The following is an 11,037-nucleotide window of genomic DNA, read 5'->3' on the forward strand; positions in this document are numbered from 1 at the left end:
ATTAACCAGTTAATGCCCCCTTTCTTTAATGTTTTGTTTAGTTTGTGGCTTATTTGAATCTGCTTGCTTCCTAAGAAAATATTTAGACATTGTGTGCATGAAAAAATTGGGTTTAGAAAAGCGACAGAAACACTTCCTTCCTCTTCCTCCATTATTTATTTAAGTAAAAGTAGGTTTGTTATACCATATTAAATGGTACATTACCCATAAATGTTTTTCATTCAACATTTATTGAACATCTATTGTATTTGCTCTTTCAGCTAGCAACTGTCACTTTAGGGGAGCAACAGCAACAAAACAATTTCCGTGAAGGATTAATAAAGTATTCTGATTCTGATTCTGATTGTGGAGGGTGCTGGTCACAGTAGGGCTTATATTAACTATTTAACATATTGTTATATTTGCACATTCAACAGTCATTACATTTTGCTTGTAGATCAACTGTTTTACATGCCAACTTAACTTTTGACTTTAATCTAAAATAGTTTCCCTTTAACCGTTGAGAAGTACAAGTACAATGAGGCTTTAAAGCGCTTTACAATAGCCAATGAATGCCTCATGCCCAGAGCTTATTAATAATAGAGGCAAATCAGTGAGATCACTATATTTTTTTGCAGATATGTTAACATATTATAATCCTTCATAACTTATGTTCACAAAAAAATATATTACTATTTCTAATTCAGCAAGACACACACACAATCAAACACTTAAGCATAATTGCAACAACATTAGCCACAACACAAAACAGCAGAGAACCTGTATGACATTTGGTAGTTTAAAGGGAATTATAGAGAATTAGATTTCACATTTTATATTTGTGTGTTAAAAACACCAAGGCATCCAAATTTATATTTTTATGTTACACAATCTAGCTAAATATTGCTCCAAACAGTTTTCATTTAGGGCTTCTTGTACTTTCTAGTAGCTACTGCATTTCTTGCTGCACACGTGTACCAGTCACAGAACCCATTCCGGTTTTTCTGGTTTACTTGGCCCTCATTTACATGCTGTAAATTAACCAGTATGGGAATCGATATCTGAATGTCGTGTACCCGCGTTTCTTTCTTTCACTTCTCTTACATATGTTCGCTCATGTATATCCTCACTTATATTTTGTACCGCCGACATCGTATTTTCTTAAGCTAATCATTTCAAAAAGCTCGTTTCTAACTTGTTTGCATGTAGAGCAATGTACTGATCTTGAGAGGGAAACAGGGACCAGGAAGAGGGAGCAACGTCACTCTTTACTTCCACGGTGTCACTAAAATGTGGCTACCGATATTTCTTCCTTTCAAAATAAAACAACTTTCAATGTCCGTGTGCGGTTTAAAAAAGTAATTTGCATATATTGTTGTATTAATAACATATTTTCGGAAATTATTATACAATAAAATCTACCATGGACATTTGTGTACGCGTTAAAAATCACGAATTCTGCACATTAAGCTGATTACTTGTAGTACGTATTTATTTCGAAGGTAAAGTTGCTTGACTTCCGGTACCAATCTTGTGACTTCCGCATAGCTTGACAGAGTTGGACGTCACCGACTTGCTGGTTGCTCCGGAGAAGAAGGTCCACTGCTCAGTCACTGCTCTCAGTGTCCGAGACCTAGCGATTAGCCTGCCGTACTCAGCTAGCTAACACCACCCTCCTTTTAAAAGAAGGAACAAGATCCTTTGTTATAGTTTATCAGATATTCGAAGAGCCGTGTCCGCGATAAAATGAAGAAGCGGATACACTTTGGTTTTGTACTGGTTTATTCGCTCGTCTCGTATTTCTGTTCGTGCTCGGCGTTTTACCTTCCGGGTTTAGCCCCTGTGAGTTTTTGTGAAGAAGGCAGTGGTGGTGAAGATTGCCAGGTAAGGTTTATTCGTAATAGTCGCAATTCTGACGTTTTGGATTATTTGCTAAAATTGCATTTTGCACGTTTTATTTGTACTGCTCTGTTATCTTCCGTAATCTTGCTAGCTAGCCAGTCCTCTCCTAGGCCCCGGCTACAACCTGGAACCGGGACTGTAGCGCAATTTACTGATGAATTGTTACTTGTTTTTTTTCACTATCATCGCCAAGATAATGTATATACTTTCTGTTGGGAAGTCTTTGTCTCCCACAATTGGCACACTAAGCCTGATTCAAATAGTAAATGACAACTGACAATAGCCACCATTGTGCTACACTTTGCTGCTAACGTTACCTGGCGATATCGAGGTAAGTTGGGACCTTAGATCAAGTAGCCCACATATATACTATTTGTGTGTATTTGGGTTCAGCATAATGGTGTATTAAAACTTTGGTCATGACTGCGGCATTTACTACTTTGATCAGTTGCACTGACAGACCCACGACAAGAGGAACCTGTTTTTGCCCTGTTGACACCTCAGCACTAAGAGCAGAGAGTTTTGGCTTGTAATGCAGTTTTATAGTAGTTCAGCAGACATAGACTGAAAGCAACACTACACTTTCTCTTTTCTTTACAGACTGTGATTCAGCTTTTTGTCAATCGCTTGGACTCAGTGGAGTCAGTGCTGCCTTATGAGTATGATGTGTAAGTACATTTAATTTCTTCTTGATGTCATTTATTTGTGTGATGTCCGGATATGTGTTTTTGTTTTTTTGCTTTGTGTCATCTTCTCATTGTGTGCATCTGTCTGATTTGTTAAAGATTTGACTTTTGCAAAGATGACAAGGAAATGAGGCCCTCTGAGAACCTCGGACAGGTGCTGTTTGGTGAAAGAATTGAGTCATCACCATACAAAGTGAGTGTTGTTAGAAAGTGTTGGCCTGCATAGGGTTTGTGGCATTGCTTATTTCAAATTCTGTGCGTTTAATCTTCTCTCTTAATACGGTATGTCTCTCACCTAATTATTACAGTTCAACTTCAAACAAGATGTCAACTGCAAGCCGGTGTGCACAAAGACGTACAAGAAAGGCAGCCAGGAGGATACTGCCAAACTGGATTTTCTCAAGATGGGAATGCAGTTGAACTATCAGCACCACTGGTTAGTAGTTGGTGTACTCCCCTGTACTTTAGTATGAAGTTCTTGTTTGAAGGAAGATTAGGAATGAGTGGACATAAAGAAATGCAAACATTATTAGTCAAGAGATATTTCCGAGGTTATTCTTCAACTTTTTTCCAGGATCATTGACAACATGCCGGTGACATGGTGCTATGACGTGGAGGATGGTCAGAAGTACTGCAACCCAGGGTTCCCCATTGGCTGCCTTGTTACAGTAGATGGCAGAGTTAAGGATGCCTGTGTTATCAATGTGAGTTGACATATTTGTACTCAGAATAGTTTATTGTTTTGAATTTCCTTATTGGTGTTGAAAATAAGGTTTCCTTAATACCCGAAAAATCCCAAACATATAGCATAATCTAGTCACATTATGCTGTTTAAACTATTATGTTTATAATTTGTCTTATTTTTGTGACATATGATTTTCTTAAAATATGACATTGGATGTGATGGACAAATGCAGAAGGCAACAATAGAAATGTGCACAATAAATATGAATTTGGAAGTCATATCTAATAGTAGTCTTCATAATCTCATCTAATCTTATCACACATTTTTTTTCAGGCGGAGTTCAACAAGAAGAACACATTCTACGTCTTCAACCATGTGGACATCAAGATCACATACCACAGTGGAACAACAGAAGGCTGGAGAGGGGCTCGGCTGGTTGCTGCTACCCTGGAGCCAAAGAGGTAAATTCTGTTTGTTAGTAGACGGATGTGAGGCCACCGCATATCGATCAAATGTACCTCACCCTGTTGCAACTGAATGGCAACCAATGATCCAAAACCGTTATACGTTTCAATAATAATCTGACAATTTGTGTTTCTCTCACATCAACAGCATCAAGCATGCTGATGAAAAAAACCCAAGCTGTGAAGGAGGTAGCCCAATGGAGGTCCCTGGACAGTTTGATTCTGACGTGTCAATAATTTACACCTACTCTGTCAAATTTGAGGTAGACCTCCAGACTATTTGACTAATTACATGTAATTCATATGTACCATTTTCGATGTAATTATTAGAATGGGAAAAATAACATTATGTGTGTAATTTATTGTTTTCATTAACTTACTTACAGGAAAACAATGCTATCAAATGGGCTTCTAGGTGGGACTACATCCTGGTCTCCATGCCTCACACCAACATCCAGTGGTTTAGGTATGCAGATATATTTTTTTTTACATTGTGCACGTGAGAATTCTCCAATTTCTTTGCCTCTTGATATTTTTTAGTTGATGTTAAAGTGTGTCTTGTATTTCTTTCTAGCATCATGAACTCATTGGTCATTGTCCTCTTCCTATCTGGCATGGTCGCCATGATCATGCTGAGAACCCTGCACAAGGACATTGCCAGATACAACCAGGTGGACCAGGTAAAGGCATTGTTGATCTCTCAGCTGGAGCTGATCCGGATGTGTATATTCATGGCTAGTGTAGTTGTTTGAATAAACAGAAAAATGGACAGTGCTGTAACAAGTAAAAATTTCAATTATTCATTAGGAAAAACCTTTTATTTTTAAGTCACCTGCTGCATAGTCATTTTATAGAGCAGCATTTTTTTTTAATGAAATGTCCATAGATGTCTTTAGGTTATTAGGGGTTAAGATTTCACTCAGTATCCATAGTTTGAAATATTCTTTAGCATCTCAGGAGATAATACAATTATTAGATTTTAGCTAAGTCCCAAGTATGGGCGGTGGAGAGTTTCACCTGAAACCTGTCTACTGGCTATCTTGATTAGTTATTTGGCTAATGCTTTCAGTCCAAAATGTTGAACTACTGAGTTACCATCCAGCACAATGAGCACAAGTACCCAGGATTATAAATATTTTGTTACATTTCACAGGGAGACCTCATAAAGATTCCAACGACCAAGGAAAAATCCTCTCTACCATATGTAAGCTTTTTGAAAAGCGCTTTGAGCAAAACTTCTCTTTGGTTATGGAATCAGGTGTCTGGGCGTCTATGACTGCGGCAAGCAGTCACATTAGAACAAAATGTAAAATGTGGTGTGGGTATTTTTAGCTAGAAGTTAAAACTTCCAAAAACAAAATATAAGTTTCAGGAAGGAAATAACTGACACACCAAATTTTACAGCTTTTGGTTTAAATAGTCTCCAGTCTTCACTTTATTTTTCCTTGATTTTTTTTCACTGATTGGTGGTTGGAGAACTTTCATGTTTTATTTGCAAATGTTAACCACAATACTACATATTGCTGTCTTCCTCCCTTCCCAGGAGGATGCCCAGGAGGAGTCAGGCTGGAAGCAGGTGCACGGAGATGTGTTCCGTCCCCCAAGGAAAGGGATGTTGCTCTCTGTGTTCCTTGGACAGGGCACACAAATCTTCATCATGACCTTCACTACACTCTGTAAGGACCATTTTTACATTGGGCTATAATATATACTGCTGGCAGTAGTTACACACACTGAATTAGACCATCATTCTTATAAATTGCTTTGTTGTGTTAACCACATAGAATACATCACGGAGTGACGCTACATTTTCTCTGGACACACAGTTCTCACCGCAGCTTGTTTAACGTTTACGTCAACATTAATATTATTGTAATAGTAATTAACATTATTGTTGTCAGAATGATAATACTTGTTTTATGTCAATCATTTCAGAATAATGAGCATTCAAATATAATGCATGTGAAAAACAAATACAGTATGCACAACTTTGAGGATGATGAAGGATTAACATTTAGCCCAACTGGTTATCTCTTAGCAGAATTATTTATCAAAACAATAACTAGTCAGGCATCAGAACAACAAATATTTCAGGTTTTCAGAATGATATTGTTGTTTCATCTGCAGCCTCTGAAATATAGTTAACTTAAGCTAGTAAAATCTGAAATTGTGGGACCGCAGATTAGAGTAGCATTAAAGCTCTCTCTGTATTGTTATTTCTGTCCTTAATTTAAAATGGGATTGGTATGTCTGGATGAGTGCACTGACGATTGTTTGTCCTCTGTAGTCCTGGCCTGTTTGGGTTTCCTGTCACCGGCCAACAGAGGGGCTCTCATGACGTGTGCTGTGGTGCTCTGGGTTCTGCTGGGTACACCTGCTGGCTATGTGTCTGCACGTCTTTACAAAAGTAAGAGTCCAGCTGTAACTTTGTAGCAAATTCCAATCTTCGTAGTCAACACAGACAATATGACAGGTCTTACCACAATTCCATTCTTGCTTTTCTCTTCTCAGCTTTTGGAGGTGAAAAGTGGAAGACAAACGTCTTGCTGACAGCACTTCTGTGCCCAGGGTAGGTCCACCTTGCACATTTGCTCAGCTGCTGTTCATTTGTCTACTGTTTGTATTTCATTTCTGTGCTTGAGTGCTGGAGTCACTCTGCACATGCCTTGTACACTGCTGTTATTACTGTGACATGTATTGTATTTCTCCTTGTCACTGTCTTTCATCCACCTCTCTTTTCTAGCATTGTATTTGCAGACTTCTTCCTGATGAACCTGATCCTGTGGGTGGAGGGTTCCTCAGCCGCAATCCCCTTTGGCACTCTGGTGGCCATTTTGGCCCTGTGGTTTGGAATCTCTGTGCCTCTCACCTTCATCGGTGCCTACTTTGGATTCAAGAAATCTGTGAGTCAGGCCTCCTTGTGTGTTAATTTGCCAGTTAAAAATTATTAATTAAATGTGGAATGTATCCGTGTTTCAGTTTGCAATCTTGTAATTCCTTTCTCTGCTCCTGTCAAGGCAATTGAGCAACCGGTGCGGACAAACCAAATCCCCCGTCAAATTCCTGAGCAGTCCTTCTTTACTAAACCCATCCCTGGTATAGTAATGGGCGGAATCCTGCCCTTTGGCTGCATCTTCATCCAGCTCTTCTTTATTCTCAACAGTATTTGGTAAGAATACAGGAATGCTGTCTGGCCTGACTGGTCTGCAGTTCCTGTTTTGTAAACCGTCCTTACATTGAGGAGGATTTTGGCTCTTTGCCACATGTTTCCTAATCCCTATTAACATGAAGTATTTGTGGCTGTTGTGTTTTAGGTCTCATCAGATGTACTACATGTTTGGGTTCCTGTTCCTGGTTTTCATTATTCTTCTCATCACCTGCTCTGAGGCTACAATTCTACTGTGCTACTTCCACCTGTGTGCTGAAGTAAGTGAATGTTCAGCCCTGAATCCTGTCTCATCTGGTTGGTTGACACGTCAGCAGTGGAAGCTAACCTGTCATATTTTGTCCTCTGTGTCAAGGACTACCATTGGTGGTGGCGCTCCTTCCTGACCAGCGGCTTCACAGCAGTCTATCTGTTTATCTACGCTGTGCACTACTTCTTCTCAAAGTTGCAAATAATAGGAGCGGCCAGTACAATTCTCTACTTTGGATACACTATGATCATGGTTCTGATCTTCTTCCTCTTCACAGGTAAGGCCAAGTTTTATTTCTTGTGAAGACACTCAAATAGCTCATTGTATCACACAGACAGAAAGGGGTGTGTTGTTTGTATTGGGCTTTGTTTGTTCAGCGTTTCTGTATCACCGCCTCAGCTGTAGGTGAAGGATTCTGAATCCTGTTTGCAGGAAAGCAATAACAGGAACTTGCACTCAGTATTGTGTAACTGTCCATAACTTGTCATTTAGTGAAAGCCAAGCCTTGGCCTTCTTATTTCTGTAGTGGCATTGCAGAAGTACTGTGTCAATAGAGGGGCTCTATTTGCTTCTGAACTAATTTGTGAGTCTGTTTAAAGTTTAACACAAATCAGAGAGAATTTGGGAAATGGGAATAGATTGTCCCTCTTGGTCAGATCTAGTTCTGCAGACTTATTTGGGTCTTTTGTACTGCTGTTTGACAAGACAGAGCCTAGTATTGTCTCAGAGTTCCTTTTTGTTGTGTTTATCAAAACGTGCAACCACCACATTTCCACTTTATGGATGATAAGAAGTGTTGTGCTTGCACTTACAATCCAGCTCTGTGTTTAACAATGTGTTGATCTGTGTACCGCACACATCATCACACATAGCTAAGACAAATGCAGCCTTGTTGCCTTATGGTAAAAAAATAGACACATGTTGGTAAGAACTCTGGCCCCGTCGAGCATTTTTGCTCATAAATTCGAATGAGACTAGGGGTGTGTACACGGAAAGAGGATGATATTAAGTAGATAAGGGGCAAATACACGCCTAGTCTATGTGTCAGATACACGGCTCATCACGATGGCATGCTGTTGGGTGTTACACTGTCATTAGGGAAGTAAAAGTTAGCCTGTAACCATGCTTGTCACTGCAACACTGTTTGACAATATCTTAAGACAGAACCGTAAGTAGCAAAGGAATGTCAAAAGATTATCACCAAGAAGTAATCCAAGGATTCAAGTAAAAGATTATCAGTTTCCCTCCTTGCTTCCAGTTTTGATCTATTAATCCTAATCCCTCTCATTTCCCTTTTTTTAAGTTTTTATGTTGCAGTCTGTCTTTTTTTTATTTTTATTTTTTTTTTAAACCTCATCCCAACATTCATCCCAACTTAGATCCCAACATAAGTTAGGATAGGGCTGCATGGCTCCTATTGAGCAGTCAGATAGACTTTTATACCCAGATGAATTGATCCAGTATTTTGACCAATATAGTTTATTAACACTGCAGAGCTCAGGCACATGTGCTATTTTCTTGACAAAGTGAAGTGCTACTCAGAGACTGCAGTCCCAACCCTGCCAAAAGTTATTGTTGAAGCTAGTAGATGGAATTTGACTGTGCAGCAACTGTACACCAGCTGTACAATATTACTGTTTTCTGAGTTTCCTTCCTTGTTACATTGTCATTTTTTGTTTAATTTGCGCTTTATTCACACATGTCTGACAAAGAATTGATAAGACAGCCACACTCTCAAGGTCTTAGTTTTTAATATAGTTTCATGGTCTGCATATGACATCTGTGTGAATAATCTCCCAATAAGTCTTTTTTTCTAACTTGTTTTTTTCTATTCTCAGGTACAATTGGCTTCTTCGCTTGCTTCTGGTTTGTAAACAAGATCTACAGTGTGGTCAAAGTGGACTAGATGACTGGGGGGACAGACTGACTTCCTGGCTTTCTCAGCACCGGCCTCCTCAGTGCTGGACATGTGTCATTTAATGGTCTGAATTGATCTGAACTGAAACCATCACTGATCATAAGAAAAACCTGAAGAGCAAAGCCCCGTCCTCTTGTGCTTTAAACCTCTGTTGCTATTTACTTTTCTTTTTAAATATACATAATTTGGTGTTCACTGTTGACCAGTAATATCTTGAAAGGCGCCTTGAAAATCAGCGCAGGTGCCAATGGTCTAGTTGTCATAGTGAGCAGTTTGTTTGTTGGAATGTTTTTACTTTAATTTTCTAAAGAAGGTAAAATGCTCTGTATTTTGCTTTTCTATTCCCTTCTGGCTAAATGTTTTGTTTTTCATTCCTGTACTGTAATAATAAAAAAAAATGTGTGTACATATACTGTATAGAGAGAAGGAGAGATTGAGAGAATACTACTTTAAGATTGTCACCATGGGATTTTTTTCTTTCTCTTTTTGTTTTTAAGGTAAAATGGGGCTATAATCCCTTAAATATCAGCCTGTATTGTAGTTCAGAAATTATATAAAAACCGACATTGCTATGATACATGTCCATTTTCTTGAATTTGACAGCTACATTTAGTTTTGCTTAGAATCAAAAGGTACACGTAGTTAAGAAGCACATCTGTGTCATAGATCTATACGTTACAGCTGCAGTGTGTTGCACATTAACAGTGATCTCTCGATGACACACCTGATTTGTTTGGCCACACAATAGGTTCTCACCTAGCTAATCATAACGCAGTCCATGAATTTACTGAGTATATATGCACCATTAAAATGCACTCTTTTAGACTTTAATAAGTGGTTTGCTGAACTGTTAATACATAAAGTACTGCTGCCTTTTGCTTTGAGCAGTGCAGAGTCATCACCCGAGGTGATAACTTTTAAGGTTTTTATGAATAAATGCAATTAATTCAAAAGGCCACGTTTTTGTCTTCCAGCAGCTCAAATCCATATGTTACCAACAATCAGTCATGTTGCTTTGTATTTGTTCATTGACATAAGTTTATGGCGATGGAGTAATTGGAAGAATCCTGATCCATTGAATGATTTAATTCAGACAAATCCAGCGTAGTACCCTATTCTCAGCCCTATCTTATTCTTTCTCCTCAGGCACAGTCTAGTTTTGTCTTCGTGTATATGTACACTGGCCACTTCATCAGGTACACCTGTCCAATGGGACGTTGACACAAATACCTATTCAGCCAATCACATGGCAGCAACTCATTTAGACATGTAGACGTGGTCAAGACGATCTGCTGAAGTTCAAACTGATTCTCAGAATGGAGGAGAAAGATGACGTACATTGATCAGGCATAACATTATGACCACCTTCCTAATATTGTGTAGGTCTCCCTTGTGCCTCCAAAACAGTTATGACTCATGAGAGAATGGGCCATGGGCTTTCTGAGGGTGTCCTGTGGTGTCTGGCAACAGGATGTTGTTAGTGGGGGGCTTTGGGTCCTATGGGTTGAGGGGAGGGGCCTCTGTGGATCATCCCACAGATACTTGATCAGTTTGGGATCTTGTGAATTTGGAGGCCAGGTTGTGCTGTTTTTTGAGTTGTCCCTTGTTTTTTTTTGTGCGTGTGTGTCAGGCTGCATCCTGCTGGGGATGGCTGTTGCCATCAAGGAGTGTCATTGCTATGGGGTGGGGGTGCCTGGTCTGGTCTAGATGGGTGGTACATGTCTAAGTAACATCCACCGGAATGCCAGGTCCAAAAGTTTCCCAGCTGAACACTGTAGTCACAAGATGGTCAATGTTATTTACTTCACCTGTCAGTGGTTTTAATGGCTGATCGGTATAAGTGACTTTGAAAATGGTATTGTTGTTAGTGCCAGAAGAAAACTGGGATTATCACACACAACCATCTCTAGGGTTTTCATAGAACAATATGAAAAAGAGAAAATTTCCAATGAATGGTTCTCTGAGTGAAGATGTCTTGTTGGTGTCA

The 11,037-nt window shown here is 39.2% G+C and overlaps 1 protein-coding gene across 2 annotated transcripts; it reads left to right on the plus strand.

Moving 5' to 3' along the window:
• The first annotated feature begins 1,545 nt into the window (after positions 1-1,545).
• Positions 1,546-9,625, plus strand: tm9sf5 (transmembrane 9 superfamily protein member 5). Of its 2 annotated transcripts, XM_084549734.1 has the most exons (18): positions 1,546-1,863; positions 2,482-2,549; positions 2,667-2,760; positions 2,876-3,003; positions 3,142-3,271; positions 3,586-3,713; positions 3,865-3,979; positions 4,103-4,182; positions 4,291-4,396; positions 4,870-4,920; positions 5,260-5,392; positions 6,004-6,123; positions 6,228-6,285; positions 6,460-6,619; positions 6,734-6,885; positions 7,031-7,142; positions 7,238-7,409; positions 8,971-9,625. In XM_084549734.1, exons 1-18 carry the CDS (start codon positions 1,726-1,728, stop codon positions 9,036-9,038), a joined length of 2,013 nt encoding a protein of 670 aa, XP_084405860.1. In that variant the 5' UTR covers positions 1,546-1,725; the 3' UTR covers positions 9,039-9,625. The 2 variants fall into 2 exon arrangements, with proteins under 2 accessions (XP_084405860.1, XP_084405861.1); XM_084549735.1 differs by lacking the exon at positions 4,870-4,920.
• Positions 9,626-11,037: the final 1,412 nt, after the last annotated feature.

The sequence above is a fragment of the Chelon labrosus genome (genome assembly GCF_963514085.1).
Source record: "Chelon labrosus genome assembly, chromosome: 8".
NCBI classification, from domain to species: Eukaryota; Metazoa; Chordata; class Actinopteri; order Mugiliformes; family Mugilidae; genus Chelon; species Chelon labrosus.

Excerpts from the sequence above, each read along its gene's own strand:
- tm9sf5 (XM_084549734.1), top strand. The coding sequence starts at position 1,726 with ATGAAGAAGCGGATACACTTTGGTTTTGTACTGGTTTATTCGCTCGTC. Across the intron at positions 3,714-3,864 it reads GCTACCCTGGAGCCAAAGAG|CATCAAGCATGCTGATGAAA; the intron begins GTAAATTCTGTT and ends TCACATCAACAG. Across the intron at positions 6,620-6,733 it reads ACTTTGGATTCAAGAAATCT|GCAATTGAGCAACCGGTGCG; the intron begins GTGAGTCAGGCC and ends GCTCCTGTCAAG.